We start from the raw sequence: 17,928 nt of genomic DNA, 5'->3' as shown, positions 1-17,928 counted from the left end.
GCGGCTAAATTTTCTGATGACAGACAGGTAGGAAAGTAATTTGTGGACTTAAGGAGTCGGCAAAGGACAACAAACAGATTAAGTGAGTGGGAACACACTGACAGATGGAGCTTAACGTGGGAAAATGTGGATGTGTCCACTTTGTCAAAAAGGGTTAAATAAAACAGAACATTATTTAATTGGAGAGAGATTTCAGAACTCTGAGGTACAGAGGGATCTGGGTGTCCTGATACAGGAGCCTTGAGATGTTTGTTTGCAGGTAAAGCAAGTGATTAGGAAGGCCAATGGAATATTGTTGTTGCAAAGGGACTGGAATATAAAAGTTGGGGTGTTTTGCTGCAGTTGTACTGGTGTAGCCACCTGGGTTGGCCACTTCCCGAGTTAAAATGGAGATTCGCAAAGAACACAGGGAAAAATGGACAGTCTCAGAAAACAAGCAGTTTGCAGAGTTTTCCTGTGTATTCGGTCTGCAGAAAGCAGACAGCACTGAAACCAGCAGTCATACATATTAATGAGTGATTCCCGGGCACAATAGATACAACTAAGGACAATCAAGGTAAAACCAGACTCCTCGGCGCCGGCAGGAGTCCAAGACAAAAGAAGCCAACAAGCACCCAAGGACTGCCCAGCGATCAGGGAGCAGCCCCAGCATTGGGGAAATCAAACCAATAGATTGGTACAACTTTTTGTAATTTACTGCGGTCTTGGGCAGAGCAGTCTTCATACCAAGCTGTGATACAACCAGAAAGAATGCTTTCCATGGTGCATCTGTAAAAGTTGTTGAGAGTCGTAGCTGACATGACAAATTTCCTTAGTCTTCTAAGAAAGTAGTCATTGGTGGGCTTTCTTAACTATAGTGTCGGCGTGGGGGGGGGGGGGGGGGGGAGGACTAGGACAGGTTGTTGGTGATCTGCACACCTAAAAACTTGAAGTTCCCGACCCCTTCTACATTGTTCCCATTGATGTAGACAGGGGCATGTTCTCCACTACGTTTCCTGAAGTCGATGACAATCTCCTTCGTTTTGTTGACATTGAGGGAGAGATTATGGTCATTCACCAGATTCTCTATCTCATTCCTGTACTCTATCTCGTCATTGTTTGAGATCCGACCCACTACGGTGGTGTCATCAGCAAATTTGAAAATCGTGTTGGAGGGCCGGGGAAATATTTTGATGCGGCGAATGATAATGACCTGGAACTCGCCACCTATGAGGGGGAGATGTTGTGTGGAAATGAAGGCAATGGAGGATTTCAAACGGAAATTGGATCGGCATTTGAGGGAACTAAATGCAGGCTGCAGGGATAGAATGGGGCACTGGGAACATATCAGCCATGACAGAGTCAATGGATGGGAGGCAGGTTTGGGTGATGGACTGGGCTGTGTTCACCACTCTCTGTACTTTCTTACGGTCTTGGGCCGAGCAGTTGCCATACCAGGCTGTGCTGCAGCCAGATAGGATGCTTTCTCTGGTGTATCTGTAATAATTGGTAAGATTCAATGTAGACATGCTGAATTTCCTTAGTTTCCTGAGGACGTATAGGTGCTGCTGTGCTTTCTTGGTCGTAGCGTCGATGTTGGTGGACCAGGACAGAGTGTTGGTGATTTGCACAGCTAGCAATTTGAAGCTGTCAACCATCTCCCCCTTGGCACCATTGATGCAGACAGGGGTGTGTAATATATTTTGCTTCCTGAAGTAAATGACTAGCTCCTTAGTTTTGCTGACATTGAGGGAGAGATTGTTGCCATTACACCACGCCTCTAGGTTCTCTACCTCCCTCCTGTACTCTGACTCATCGTTGTTTGAGATCCGACCCATTGCAGTCATCGGCAAACATTGAGCGGGAGACAAATTTTGCCACAAAGTCGTGTGTGTACAGGGAATATTGTAGGGCACCGGTATTGAGGACTATCGCAAAGGAGGAGGCATTGTTGTTTGTCCTTACTGATTGTGGTTTATGTATCAGGAAGTCGATGATCCAGTTGCAGGGGGAGGAGCCAAGTCCTAGGTTTTGACATGAGCTTGGCTGGGATTATGGAGTTGAGGGCAGAGCTGTAGTTAATGAACAGGAGTCTGACAGAGGAGTCCTTGTTGTCGAGATGCTCCAGGAATGAGTGTTGGGCCAGGGAGATGGCGGTGGTGTCTGCGGTGGACAGGTAGGGCCATGGCGTCTGCGGTGGACAGGTAGGGCCATGGTGTCTGCGGGGGACAGGTAGGGCCATGGTGTCTGCGGTGGACAGGTAGGGCCATGGCGTCTCCGGTGGACCGGTTGCGGTGATATGCGAATTGCAGTGGATCAAGGCATTCTGGGTGTCTGGAGTTGACGTGTCTCATGGCCACCTCTCGAAGCACATCATAATGATCGATGCCAAGGCCACCGGATGGTAGTCGTTGAGGCACGTTGCCTGGTTCTCCTTTGGCACCGGTATGGATGGTGGTCTTCTTGAAGTAGGTGGGAATCTCGGAACGGAGTAGGGAGAGGTTGAGGATGTCCGGAAACACATCCGGCCAGTTGGTCCGCACAGTATCTGGGTGCACGACCAGGGATCCCGTCAGGATCCGTCGCTTACCGAGGGTTCACTTTCAAGAAGGCCGATCTGACTTTGGAGGCTGTTCCGGTTGGTATGTCACAGGTTTGTGTGTCCAAGGTTGCTGGGGCAGTTGACAAAGGTTTGTTGGTTTCCTGTTGAAGTGAATATAGAATGCATTGAATTTGTCGGGGAGGGGTGCCCTGTTGCCAAAGATTCTTCTCGGCTTCGCAGCTCATTATGTTGTTGAATCCTTGCCACAACCGACGAGAGTCCATGTCATTAGTCTGTGATTCTAGCTTAGTCTGGTATTGTTTCTTGACGTCCTTGTTGGCTTTGTGGAGGTCGTACCTAGATTTCTTGTGTAGGTCAGGGTCGCCTGTCTTGAATGCCTCAGACCTGGCCTTCAGTACGGAGTGAATCACCCGATTAAACCATGGTTTCTGGTTGGGTAACATAGATATTACTTTCTTTGACACACAATCTTCTACTCATTTACTGATGAAGTCTGTGATGGTGCTGGCAAGTCTGTGATGGCGCTCGTTTAGGTTGGCTGCTGAGTTCTTGAATATGGACCAGTCACTTAGGAGCTCTTCTGTTGCCTCAGACCAGCATTTGTATGACCTTCTTAACCGGATACTCATGTTAAGTTTCTGCTTGTATGCCAGGAGAAGGAGCACCATCTTGTGGTCCGATTTTCCAAAGTGCTGTTGGGGGATGGATTGAGAGGCGCCCTTGATGTTTGTATAGCAGTGGTCAAGGATGTCGGGGCTCCTGTTGGGACAGGAGATGTGGTGGTGGGAATTTGGCTGTACACTCGAGGTTGGCCTGGTTAAAGTCCCCGGCCATGATGAACAAGGCCTCTGGGTATTCTGCTTCATTGTCAGGTGTGACGTCGCTCGTGTTTCATCAGTTTGGATGAGGTTCTAAAGCTCTTTGTGCAGTGAGAGCAGCTGAACGGTCTCTCCTCAGAGTGAATGCGCTGGTGGGACATTAGTAACTGTCAACTTTTGAAACCCTTCCTGCAGTCAGAGCATTTAAAGGGTCTCTCATTGGTGTGATTGGCATTGTGGTTCAGCAGGCTGGATAATTGAGCAAATCCCTTATCACACACGGAGCAGATGAATGGCTTCGCCCCGGTGTGAAGTCGCTGGTGTGTCTGCAGGTTGGATAACTGAGTGAATCCCTTATCACACACAGTGCAGATGAATGGCCTCTCCCCGGTGTGAGCGCTCTGGTGTCTCTTCAGGTGGGATAACCAGGTTATGACAGGTTTAGGTAAGATGGATAAAGAAAAGCTGTTCCCATTCGCTGATGGGACAAGGACGAGGGGGACACAGATTTCAGGTTTAGGGTTAGAGATGTGGGGGGAGGGTCTGTCAGGGAGAATATTTTGATGCAGCGAATGGTAATGACCTGGAAATCGCTGCCTGTGTGGGGGGTGGAAATGAAGACAATGGAGGATTTCAAATAGAAATTGGATTGACATTTGAGAGAAATAAATTGCAGAGCTACAGGGATAGAATGGGACACTGGGATTTGGTTTGCTCCAGAGCCAACATGTAATTGATGGGCTGAATAGCCCCCTTCTGTGCCCTCATGGCTCTGATCGAAATTTCAGCTGCTGCAGTCTCTCCAACTCACTGAAATCCCTCATCCCTGGTGCCATTCTCGTAAATCTCCTCTGCACCCTCTCGGAGAACTTCACATCTTTCCTAAGTGTGGGGCCCATATATAGGGTTCCATTCTGGAGGGATAGAATTGAAGAGCAGGGAGGTTATATTCAACATGTTTAGAGCCAGGGTTAGACTACACTGGGAGCACTGTCAACATTTGTCATCTCCATTTAGAAAAATGAAATAGAGGCACTGGAGAAGGTGTAACAAAGATTCACAAGATTAATCCCAGAACTGAGAGCATTTCACTCTCAGGAAAGGTTGGAGCTGCTTTTCTCGAAAAAAAAGAGAAGACTGAACGGTGACCTGATGGGAGTCTTTAAGATGATGAAGGGGTTCAATAATCCAATAGGGATTTCATGAGATACCTCTTTATCCAGCGAGTGGTGAGAATGTGGAACTCTCCCACAGCGAGTGGTTGAGGTGAACAGCATGAATACATTGAAGGGAAAGCTAGAGACGTACATGAGGGAGAAAGGAACAGAAGGATATGCTGATGGGTGAGATGAAGAGGGGTGGGTGGAGGTTCATGTGGAGCATAAATACTGACAGAGACCAATTGAGCCGACTGGCCTGGTCCTGTGCTGTAGACTCAATGGAACAGAGACAAATGTATTATTTTAGATCTACTTGTAGTGGTAGGAAAAACATTATTTGCTATTCAGGATAAAATAAAAGTCCTTCATCAACTTTTGTGGATCATTCCAGTGGAAATGTGCTCTCCCAGGCTCAAGGAGCATCAGCCCACTGGAAGCAAAGTCGTGAGACCGGCCAGTCCAGCAGAAAGAAACCCTCCGACCCTCCCACTTCATCAAGTGCCAGAATCAACACGGTTCAGTCCTGGATGTGATTAACAGCAGAATTTAACCCCCGTCATCACTTGTGAATTTGTTGGTGTCTCAGCAGGTTGCATGACTGAGTGAACCCTTTCCCACACTCAGAGCAGGTGAATGGCATCTTTCCAGTATGGACTCACTGGTGTATTAACAGGGCAGATGAATCACTGAATCTCTTCCCACAGTCAGGACAGGTGAACAGCCTCTCACCGGTGTGAACTCGCTCATGTCTCCGCAATATGGATGATGTTCTAAACCTCTTTGTGCAGTGAGAGCAGCCGAACGGTCTCTCGTCAGTGTGAATGCGTTGGTGGGTCATCATAGCCTGAGAACTTTTGAAACCACTCCCACAGTTAGAGCATTTAAAGGGTCTCTCATTGGTGTGAGTGACATTGTGTTGCAGCAAGTGGGATAACCGAGTGAATCCCTTCCCACACTCAGAGCAGGTGAACGGCCTTTCCCCAGTGTGAACTCGCTGGTGTCTCATAAAATCGGATGATGTTCTGAACCTCTTTGTGCAGTGAGAGCAGCTGAACGGTCTCTCCTCAGTGTGAATACGCTGGTGGATCATCAGTACACGAGAGCTTTTGAAACTACTCCCACACTCCGAGCATTTAAAGGGTCTCTCATTGGTGTGAGTTACATGGTGTTGCAGCAGGTGAGATAACTGAGTGAATCCCATCCCACACTGAGAGAAGGTGAATGGCCTCTCCCTGGTGTGTACTCTCTGATGTGTCTGCAGGTGGGCTAACCGAGTGAATCCATTCCCACACTCACAACAGATGAATGGCCTCTCTCCAGTATGACTGAGTCTATGCCTTTCCAGCTCATACAGCGCTGTGAATCCCTTTCCACAGTCCCCACATTTCCATGGTTTTTCCATGGTGCGGGTGTTCTTGTGTTTTTCCAAGTTTGATGATCATGTGCACACAGAATACTGGTACATTCTCTCCTCGCTGTAAATTATGCAACGTGTTTTCAGTCTGTGTGAAGCTCTTTCCACAGTCCATGCACTGGAACACTCTCATTTGGGTATGTGTGTATCTTGGTGCTTTTCCAGTCACACTGATTTTTAAAAATCTTTTGAAGCAAAACAGATAGAGAAACATTTATCCTTCTAGATTCAAAAGCTGATGATATTCAGAGACTCTTATAGTGACGATTCATTTGAGATTTCTGTCTCCAAATCCTCCTCTTCTGATATCCTGTAAAATAAGTTTACAAAAGCTATCGCTATCAAATGCGAATAGAAACTCAGAACAGACCATTCCAGTTTCCATGGAACATTCTTTCCTCTCTCATTCCCCAAAACACTAAATCTCCATCCCACACACTCTTCCTCCATTCTCACTCTGCTGTATCTAATATTCACCCTCCCAATTCTCCTGAAGGTGCTGATTCAGGCTGATTGACAGATCCATGCTCCCTGCTTCCTGTCCTGGACCTGAAAACCTTGATGCAGCTGCCAGACATATATACGTCTATTTTACTGGACGAAAAATGTGTTTAATATGTAGGCTTCTGTTCTCTTCAGTTGCTGTAAGTGACCAATTGAAGATCAGAATGAGAAAAGACATGGAAAGGGGGAGAAAATAAAGTGTTTTCTTCACAGATGTTGGAGACAGGAGGAAGTTTTAGTTTGTGTGAAGGTCAATATTCAGTCACACAAAGCCTGCTCTCTGATTGGAGGGCCAGAATCCTTCTGGTCTTACAGGTTTTCCTATTGGTCATCATCCCAGCAGGAAGGTCCGGGGGTGGGCTTTGTAGTGCACATGCGCGGTTCCCCTCTTCTTGGACATGCGCAGTCCTGGGCCACTCGCCCGTGCGGCGGATAGAGCGATTTCCCCAGCCCGGGGGGTTGTGGGTGCGCCAGCCGCCATTACTCATCTGGATCCCAGTCTCCAAACTCCTGGGATTGGGATGAAAAGTGGGGTGGGGGCGCAGTAACTCCATCTGACACATAGTACATGCGCATAGTCACTGTATTTGACTGGGGCGTCCCCTTAGCAAAACAGTTTGTTAACTTCAGGTGACATATTGGGGAGGGCAATAGGTAAGTGTGAAACTGAACCCGAGAATCAGCCCCTTCAGGGGAGGAGAACTGTGGAAAAGCAGGGGGAGGAATATTAAAATCAATAGGGAGGGGGGAGTGTGTGGGGGACGGAGATTTATAGTTTTAGAGGAACAATGATTCTGCTGATGTTCAGGACCAAACCAAACCAAACCATATTTACTCTGAAGATTGGGGCATATTGTCGCTGATGTTAGAGTGCCCTGTAACTGGGCTGCAATTTAATGTTCTGGATTTAGGTCAAATGAACCAGATTTGGATTGAACAACCTGTGTCATGTCCTTGATGTGGGATCAGTTGGGCTGCTGATTTGCTAGGTGATCGGTGTATCTTTAAGAAGTGTTTTTCGTGATCTCTCCTCAGTCATTCAGGGTCTCTCAGCTGAAATTATTTTGCAATAAAATAGTTCACTTTCAGCATCGCACCCAAACAAACCTTTGGTGTTAAATCAACAAATCCGGTCTATAATAATCCAGTGATTCAAATGACATAGAATAGACATCGAAGAAACAGGCCATTCGGCCCACCTGGTCTGTGATGGTTTTGAAGCTCCTCACATGCCTCCTCCCAGTCCTCTTTACCTTCACTGTCAGTCAGGGCTCAGTGGGTCTTGCCTCTGAATTGCAAGGCTTATGTCCTCATTCAGGACTGGAGAACAAAATGCACGGCTGCTCTCTTGTGCAGTGCTGAGGGAGTGCTGCTCTGTTGGAGGTGCCATTTTTAATGAGTGGCAGTATTCTCCAGTTCCCCAGCCATGTGCTTCTCAATGGATCCCCATTTGCGGGCAGTGCGATCCCATACTCCCGCTGCTTGTCAATGGGATTTCCCATTGAAGTCACCAAACGCCCTGGGAAACCTATGGGCAGGGGTTGGTTGCCGGTGGGAAAAGCGAATCGCAGTGGTGGAAGAATTCCAACTGAGATGTTGGATTGGATTGGATTGGATTTGTTTATTGTCACGTGTACCGAGGTACAGTGAAAAGTATTTTTCTGCAAGCAGCTCAACAGATCATTCAGTACATGGGAAGAAAAGGGAATTAAACAGAATTCAAGAAAATACATGAGAATACATAATAGGGCAACACAATATATACAACGTACTACATAAGCATTGGCATCGGATGAAGCAGACACGGGTGTAGTGTTAATGAGGTCAGTCCATAAGAGGGTCATTTAGGAGTCTGGTGACAGTGGGGAAGAAGCTGTTTTTGAGCCTGTTCGTCCGTGTTCTCAGACTTCTGAATCTCCTGCCCGATGGAAGAAGTTGGAAAAGTGAGTAAGCTGGGTGGGAGGGATCCTTGATTATGCTGCCTGCTTTCCCCCAGCAGCGGGAGTTGTAGATGGAATCAATGGATGGGAGGCAGGTTCGTGTGATGGACTGGGCGGTATTCACGACTCTCTGAAGTTCCTTGCGGTCCTGGGCCGAGCAGTTGCCATACCAGGCTGTGATGCAGCCCGATAGGATGCTCTCTATAGTGCATCTGTAGAAGTTGGTAAGGGTTAATGTGGACATGCCGAATTTCCTTAGTTTCCTGAGGAAGTAAAGGCGCTGTTGTGCTTTCTTGGTGATAGCGTCGACATGAGTGGACCAGGATAGATTTTTGGTGATGTGCACCCCTAGGAATTTGAAACTGCTCACCATCTCTACCTCGGCTCCGTTGATGCTGACAGGGGTGGGCACAGTACTTTGCTTCCTGAAGTCGATGACCAGCTCTTTAGTTTTGCTGGCATTAAGGGAGAGATTGTTGTCGCTGCACCACTCCACTAGGTTCTCTATCTCCCTCCTGTATTCGGACTCGTCGTTATTCGAGATCCGGCCCACTATGGTCGTATCGTCAGCAAACTTGTAGATGGAGTTGGAACCCAGTTTTGCCATGCAGTCGTGTGTGTACAGGGAGTAGAGTAGGGGGCTAAGTACACAGCCTTGTGGGGCACCGGTATTGAGGACTATTGTGGAGGAGGTGTTGGTGTTCATTCTTACTGACTGTGGTCTGTTGGTCAGAAAGTCAAGTCAAAGATGTGATACCAGACTCCCATTTGTTGCTTCAGTGAATACAAAATATTCTACGTCTTCACGTGGTCATCATCACATTATTGTTTGTGGGGTTCTGTAAATTGTCAATAGGTTGTAGGGAGTCACCAACAAGGCACAGACATGTTAAGTGGGTGCATAAAACGTTGCAAATGGGGTATAATGTGGGAAAATATGAACATGGTCACTTTGGCAGGAGGAATAGAGAAGCAGTATCCTATTTAAATGGAGAGATTGCAATACTCAGTGTTACAGAGGGATCTCTTAAGTTTAACGTGCAGATTCAGTTGGCAGTTAGGAAGGCAAAAGCAATGTTCGCATCCATGTCGAGAGGGCTAGAATTCTGAGATTGTTGAATGTCTAAGCCATTAAGAATTAAAAGGAAGGCTGTGGGGCTTTGTCTTCGTAGACAAGCAGACTCCTGTTGGACAGCCTGGGATATTAAATGCAGATGGCTTTTGTATAGCTCTCTTTGAATTTTATCTGTGTGGCCCACAATGTGTCTTCGGAGGTCTTCAGGGATAACAAGGTGCAAGTATTCTATATACTATCAGATCGCTCCTTTTGTTCAAGGGCATCTCTCTTAAACAGACATAGATTCAGTCATTTTTGTGTCTTTGTGCAGTGATCATGTCTCTACACAGGTTGAGATCGTTGTCCCTCAGCATGCCACACAATCTTATCAAAACTTCACAGGATTGTCGTCTCAAGAATTTAACTTATCATATGAATAAAAGGAGAGATATGTCAGTCACCATCTCGGATTTTAAACTGGATTCTCCGCTGGCGGGATTCTCCATTGCGCCAGCAGCGCACCAACACCCAGGAATTTCCCAATGGCGTGGGGCTTCCCACAATGGGAAATCCCATTGGCCGGCTGGCAGGGCGGAGAATCCCGCTGCCGTGGGGGGTGCCGCACCATAAAACTGGTGCAGCGGGACGGGAAATCCCACCCATGGGGCGAGATTCTCCCACCCCGCGCCGGGCCGGAGAATCGGCGCAACCGCGCCACGCCACCCGCGCACGATTCTCCGAGGAACAGAGAATCGGCGCCATATGCGCCGGCGCGTTTGGTGTGGCACCATTCGTGGGCTGCTGTACGCGGCGGTGCCAGGCGATTCTAAGGCCACCGCGCATGCGTGGGTTGGCGCCGCCCCCAGTGCGCACCAGGAAGTGAGGCTGGAGTGGCGTGAATCACTCCAGCGCCATGCTGGCCCCCTGTGGGGCCTGTTTCATGCCATCATGAAACGCGACGGCATTCACAACGGCACAGACATTCTGCCCCCATTTTGGAAAATCCCGCCCATGGTTTTCCTTTTAAGGTTTCAGAGGCAAATGATCAAAATATTATCAAGAAAAAGGCAACTTATTCATCTCATCTACACTTCCCTGAATCTCACTGGAATATAGGTGGACACCAGATTCATACATTCCAGTTAACTGCACTCAAGGTGCGTTTTCCAATTCCTTTTCTGTCCAGGACAATCACACATTCCCATCTGATCCCAGGTATTAACATATTGTTTGTTTATTCTTTATTGTCAATGTCAGGCTGGGGTTGTTCACCTTCGAACAGAGGGGGTTGAGGGAGATTTGCTAGAAGTGGACATTTTTATGCCCTTCTAACTGTGAACTTGTATCGAAACAGGGTGTCCTGGAATAGCTGAATAGCTGGTACTCTGGCCCCTTCCTGACCTTAACACCAGTTTTTATTTAATTTATTTAATTTATTTATTCTTAAATCAACATTACAGCATTCAACACTTAAAGAGACATACCACTGAAGACATTTCATCACTGAGCTTACGTACAGTACAAATTATTAATTGCACAAAGTTGTTAATGAGGTAAAGTCTAACAGCCAATTCTGATCAAGTGGCTGACTCCAGCTATTCTACATGGAATGACTGCTCTTTTTGAAAATGAAATGAAAATGAAAATCGCTTATTGTCACAGGTAGGCTTCAAATGAAGTTACTGTGAAAAGTTCCTAGTCGCCACATTCCGGCGCCTGTTCGGGGAGGCTGTTACAGGTGACTACATTGTAAAACATCACTAAAAACAGATCATCTGCTCATTATCACATTGCTGGGTGTGGGATCTTGCTGTGTGTAAATTGGCTGCTTCATTTCCTACATTCAACAGTGACTACAGTTCAAAAGTACTTTATTGGCTGTAAAGCACTTTGGGATGTCCTGTGGTTGTGAAAGGCGCTACAGAAATGCAAGTTTTTAAATTGAAGATTTATGTTATCTGATTTTGTTATCTGGAACTTAATAGATTTCAGCCATCCCAACTTACCATTTAATAAATTCACTTTGGTTCAGACAAGACTTTAACCAATTAAGGCAAAGGCAGAATTCTCTCGATGGTAAATTTAAAAATAAGTTTATTAAATAAAAAAGGTTTACTGATCAACTTTAAGACATTGACTATTTACAACTTCATGTGGGTGATCAGTCTGTAGAAGCGTAACCCTTTCTCGCTCCTTCTTTGACAATAATTCTTGTGGAATTCAGCCTCGGGAGTCTGGCTACTTTTTTGACAGTAATTTCCTTGGAACTCGACCTTGGGAATCTTCAGTACTTGGCCAGCAAGGAAGACCTTCGGAACCTCTACTTTTATCCCCAAAGTGACCATTACCTCACGTAAGAGTTGGGCCTGTTGTCACATGACCATTGGTTAATTTGACCATTTGATTAATTTAATTGGGATCCTCAATTACTTACACTACCTTCTCTCAGTATCTTAAGACAGGGGAGGCACAGTGATTAGCACTGGCAGCAACTCGGCCAAGTTCCTTAAAGAGCACCTTCCAAACCCCCAACCTCTGCCACTTGGAAGGAAAAGGGCAGTAAATGCATGGGGGCACCACTGCCTGCAAGTTCCCCTCCAAGCCACACACCATCCTGACTTGGAACTATATCGCAAGACATCCCTCATCACAATGCAGAGAACCTTATTGTCTGATGTTGCATTCCAGGTGTTTTTCACATCCAACAAACACTTTCTTCCTCAGCAACCATATGCTGCTTTGTCCATTACCTCTTGTGGGAGGGTTTTTAAAGTCCCAAAATAGAGAACCGTCCTTGACGATCTTTTTACAAAAACACCTCTAATTCATCATCAGACAATGAAGGTGCTCTGCATTGTGATGAGGCATGTCTAGTTCTATGCCCGCCAAGAGATAGGAAATCCCCTTAAATATTAACTACAGTTTTTAAAAGCTGGAACAGTCAATTATTTCCTGTACCAGTGATCTCGACCAACAGTAAGCTGGACATAATTAACATTGGAAGGGATTGGAAGGCCAATGGTGGGCTGCCTCTGCCACCGCAAAACACCCGCGGGGGGAGCAGAAAATCCCACCCACTGTGTCCATAGCTGGAAAATATAGATAGACACTGACCACTCGGTCCCGAGTTACTGACCATGATCCGATCATGGCCTCTGCCACCTCCGCCCAGGCCCGGTTGACATCTGTGGGTGACAACCTCCTTCCCACCTCGGGGAACAGCATGCCCCACCTCTCCTCCATGCCATCCAGTAAAAGCTCAAGCTCTGTATCCGTAAATCTCGGGGCCTGCTTTGGAATTGCACTAGTGCCACGTGGTGTGAGTGCTGCCACATTAGCATGTCCTAAATGGCTCCGGCAGTCACGCCCCCATCAGGACCGGGGAACACCTCCCATTCAGTCCTGGTGTCTACACTTAGCCTCTCAAACAGAGAATTCTGCCCCTTGTTCTTTGCTTCCTGACTTGATTCTCTAAATTGGGGAATTGTGGTCCCTGTGACATCACACTGTCGGGTATGATGCTATTGTGACAGAGTTCCGTGTTGTCACGGTACCCACCATGTTTGTTTACGTCATCCCGCATCACCCGTTTCCATAGTTACCCAGTTTAACTCGCTGTTGACAGAATCTTTCCCATTGATTTGGTGTTCTACCTGCCAATTGCTCAGACAGAAAACGATTGCTAAGAGTGAACATTATATCCAGACACTCAGAACAATGATCGTGACTACGTGGATTATATATTATTGGGCAAATGGTAAAATACATGGAGCAGTTCGCTCCATTTCTGTCGCAAAGATTGATGAATTGAAGAAATTATCCCCGGTGGAGATCAGGCACAATGTGTCAACGGTAAAAATACCTCAGCTGCTGTTGTGTCTGCAGAGGAGATCGAAGTTGGAACCGAACGAGGAGCTTTTGATACCTGGGGATCCAGGTAGCTAGGAGCTGGGGGATGCAGCATAAGCTCAATTTGACACGGTTGGTGGAACAGATGGAGGAGGATTTCAAGAGATGGGATTTGTTGCCACTCTCCCTGGCGGGTAGGGTGCAGTCGGTCAAGATGATGGTCCTCCTGAGGCTCCTGTTTGTGTTCCAGTGCCTGCCCATCCTAATCCCCAAGGCTTTTTCTAAATGGGTAAGCAGGAGCATCATGGGATTTGTATGGGCGAATAAAACTCCGTGGGTGAAGACGGCGTTTTTGGGGCGTAGCAGAGACAGAGGGGGCTGACGCTGCCGAATCTATGTGGCTATTATTGGGCAGCTGATTTGGGGATGATCCGTAAGTGGGTGATGGAGGGGGAGAGGGCGGCGTGGAAGAGGCTAGAGGTGGTGTTTTGTGTGGGTACGAGTCTGGGGGCACTGGTGACTGCACCGTTGCCGCTCCAGCCGGCAAGGTACACCACAAGTCCGGTGGTGGTGGCATCTCTGAAGATCAGGGAGCAGTGGATGCGACATAGGGGCAAGGTGAGGGCCTCGGTCTGGTCCCCGATATGAGGGAACCACAGGTTTTATCCCGGGTAGGATAGATAGATAGATAGAACAGTACAGCACAGAACAGGCCCTTCGGCCCTCGATGTTGTGCCGAGCAATGATCACCCTACTTAAACCCACGTAACCCGTATACCCGTAACCCAACAATCCCCCCATTAACCTTACACTACGGGCAATTTAGCATGGCCAATCCACCTAACCCGCACATCTTTGGACTGTGGGAGGAAACCGGAGCACCCGGAGGAAACCCACGCACACACGGGGAGGACGTGCAGACTCCACACAGACAGTGACCCAGCTGGGAATCGAACCTGGGACCCTGGAGCTGTGAAGCATTGATGCTAACCACCATGCTACCGTGAGGCCCCTAATCTAGGCTCCTAGATGGATGGGGGATTTCTGAGCTGGTATCGGGCAGGGATTTTTAAAATGGGGGACCTGTTCATCGATGGGCCTTTGTGCAGCCTAGGGGCGCTAGAGGAGAAACTTCCCGGGAATGCTTTTAGGTACATGCAAGTGAGGGCGTTTGTGAGCCAGCAGGTGAGGGTACTTCCGCTGCTCCCAGCACAAAGGATTCAGGACAGGGTGATTTTGGGCGTATGGGTTGGAGAAGGCAAGGTCTCAGCGACCTATAAGGAACTTCAGGAAGTGGAGGAGGCCTCGGTGGAGGAATTAAAGGGCAAGTGGGAGGAGGAGCTCGGGGAGGAGCTGGATGAGGATCTGTGGGCTGATGCCCTGAGTCGGGTTAATTCGTCCTCCTCTTGTGCCAGGCTCAGCCTAATACAGTTCAAAGTTGTTCATAGGGTGCATATGACTGGGACGAGGATGAGTAGGTTTTTTGGGGTGGAGGACAGGTGTGTGAGGTGCTCGGGGAGCCCAGCAAATCACACCCATACGTTCTGGACGTGCCCGGCGCTGGAGGTGTTCTGGAGGGGCTTTGCGAGGACTATGTCCAAAGTGGTGAACACCCGGGTCAAGCCGATCTGGGGAATAGCATTATTTGGGGTATGGGACGAGCCGGGAGTGCAGGAGCCGAAAGAGGCCGGTGTTCTGGCCTTTGTGTCCCTGGTAGCCCGGCGGAGGATCCTACTAATGTGGAGGGATGCGAAGCCCCCAAGCTTGGAAGCTTGGATTAATGATATGGCTGGGTTCATCAAGCTGGAAAGGATAAAGTTTGCCTTGCGACGGTCTGTTCAGGGGTTCTTCAGACGGTGGCAACCGTTCCTATACTTTCTAGCGGAACGTTTGGTGTAGGTCAACAGCAGCTGCATCCGGGGGGTTGGGGGGTGGGGGGGGGGGGGGGGGGGGGGGGGTGGGGTGGGGGGGGGGGTGGTGGGGGCTTTTGTTTAGGTTAGAGTGGAGCTTTTTCCTTGCTGGTGTCTTTATTTGTTAACTGGTAGTTATTGTATTTTGTTGGAAATATCATGTATAATTTTTGCTTGTTTTGTGCTTTACCTCTTTTTCTGTTTGGAGTGTTTGGTTGAAAATCGTTGAAAATTTGAATAAATATATTTGAAAAAAAAAACTCTGGGTACGATCTACCAGCTGTGTTGCGCCCGAACAGGAGCACCGTGCAGCCGGTAGATGTAGCTTCCCCCAGGCTTCCAGGCAGGTGATACACCTCATTAGATCTAACCCGGTCTCGCACGGCGTCACGATCATGATCTCACCCACAATGGGTGGGATTGAGCCTCAAACACTTAACTGGGTTTAAAACCCAGGATCTATCAGCTCCTGGCATCTACCGGCCTCACCAGGGAAACCCCAGCCAGCCGCCGTTCAGTACTGGTCCACACAGACATGGGAAGCCCTGAGAAAGGGGGGGTCATCAGTGACCCCATAGCCCATGGGGAGTTGTGGGATAACGCCATGTGTGTGGGGAGTGAGATTGCTCGTGGGTGGGGGAGCCTCAAGCTGACTTATAGAAATTGGGGCACCCTTTCCAAATGGTGGGCCGATCTGTGAGAAGCCAGTCAGGCCGGCGACTTCAGCTCCCCAGTGATGAAGATGATTCTCAGTGTGGGCTTGACCGGGGAGAATTCCCCAGGGCCCAGAAAAGTGACAAAATGTGGTTAAATTGCGACGGAGAACTTGTCGACAGAGTCAGGGAGAAATTCCCAACAAACCTGCCACAAATAACACTTTGAAACAGGGGCTGTTTAGCACAGGGCTAAATCGCCGGCTTTGAAAACAGACCAAGCAGGCCAGCAGCACGGTTCGATTCCTGTAACAGCCTCCCCCAACAGGTGCCAGAATGTGGCGACTAGGGGCTTTTCAGAGTAACTTAATTTTGAAGCCTACTCGTGACAATAAGCGATTTTCATTTCATTTCATGCCCTCTCCTTCTCTTTCCACAGATGCTGCCGGACCTGCTCAATTTTTCCAGTTCTTTCTGTATCTATGTTAAATTTGTCTGTGGTGGCGGAACACTATTTACTGTCAAGGATAAAATAAATGTCCTTCCTCAGCCTTTGTGGATCATTTCAGTAGAAATGTGCTCTCCCAGGCTCAAAGAGCAACAGCCCACTGGAAGCAAAGTCTTGAGACCGGCCAGTCCAGCAGAAAGAAACCCTCCGACCCTCCCACTTCACCAAGTGTCAGAATGAACATGGTTCAGTCCTGGATGTGATTAACAGCAGCAACTGTAGCAGAATCCAACTCCTTCAATGACTTGAGAACTCATTGGTGTCTCAGCAGGCTGGATAACTGAGTGAATCCCTTTCCACACTGAGAGCAGGTGAATGGCATCTCTCCGGTGTGAACTCGGTTTAGCACACTGGCTAAATCACTGGCTTTTAAAGCAGACCAAGGCAGGCCAGCAGCACAGTTCAATTCCTGTACCAGCTTCCTGAACAGGTGCTAGAATATGGCGACTGGGGGCTTTTCACAGTAACTGCAGTGACAATAAGTGATTTTCATTTTAGTGTAGATCATGTTCTAAACCTCTGTGTGCAGAGAGCAGCTGAATGGTCTCTCCCTAGTGTGAACTCGCTGGTATCTCAGCAGTTGGGATGAATGACTGAATCCCTTACCACACAGAGGGCAGGTCAATGGCTTCTCACCTGTATGAACTCACTGATGTCTCAGCAGGATGGATGGCTAAGTGAATCCCCTCCCACACACACTGCAGGTGAACGGCCTTTCCCCGGAGTGAACTCTCTGGTGTGTCAGCAGGTTGGTTAATTGAGAGAATCTCTTCCCTCACAGAGCAGGTGAACAGTCTCTCCCAAGAGTGAACTCGCTGGTGTGTCAGCAGTTGGAGTGAATGACTGAATCCCTAACCACACTCAGAACAGATAGAACATAGAACAGGCCCTTCGGCCCTCGATGTTGTGCCGAGCAATGATCACCCTACTCAAACCCATGTCTCCACCCTACACCCGTAACCCAACAACCCCCCCTTATTTTTTAGGACACTATGGGCAATTTAGCATGGCCAATCCACCTAACCCGCACATCTTTGGACTGTGGGAGGAAACTGGAGCACCCGTAGGAAACCCACGCACACACGGGAGGACGTGCAGACTCCACACAGACAGTGAATTAGCCGGGAACCGAACCTGGGACCCTGGAGCTGTGAAGCATTTATGCTAACCACCATGCTACCGTGCTGCCCAAATGAATGTTCTCTCCCCAGTGTGAACACGTCGATGTGTTTCCAGCACCGATGGGGAGTAGAATCCCTTCCCACAGTCCCCACATTTCCACGGTTTCTTCATTGTGGCTCTCCAGGTTCGATGATCAGCTGAGTAATCCACACTGAACGTGAGTACGGTTTCTCCCCGCTGTGAATGGTGTGATGTGTTTTCAGGCTGTGTGACTGGTTAAAGCTCTTTCCACAGTCAGTGAACTGGAATACTCTCACTCAGATGCCTGGGTCTTGGTAGATTTTTCAGCTCAGACTGATGTTTAAAGCCTTTTGAAGAAGACAGAACAATAAAATTATTTTTCCTTCTTGATTGAAAGGCCGATGATAATCATGTCCTGATGAATCAAGTG

General features: G+C 48.1%; 2 protein-coding genes across 3 annotated transcripts in view; both read right to left on the bottom strand.

Moving 5' to 3' along the window:
• Positions 1–17,928, bottom strand: part of LOC119951358 (zinc finger protein 229-like) — a 394,086-nt gene that overhangs the window by 271,066 nt on the left and 105,092 nt on the right. The gene's annotated exons all lie outside the window — the stretch shown is intronic.
• Positions 4,447–6,096, bottom strand: LOC119951373 (gastrula zinc finger protein XlCGF49.1-like). The gene has a single exon (XM_038774518.1). It carries the CDS (start codon positions 5,920–5,922, stop codon positions 5,176–5,178), a length of 747 nt encoding a protein of 248 aa, XP_038630446.1. The 5' UTR covers positions 5,923–6,096; the 3' UTR covers positions 4,447–5,175.

Source organism: Scyliorhinus canicula, chromosome 17 (assembly GCF_902713615.1).
Source record: "Scyliorhinus canicula chromosome 17, sScyCan1.1, whole genome shotgun sequence".
Lineage (NCBI taxonomy): Eukaryota > Metazoa > Chordata > Chondrichthyes > Carcharhiniformes > Scyliorhinidae > Scyliorhinus > Scyliorhinus canicula.
This window is presented reverse-complemented; position numbering and strand designations above follow the sequence as displayed.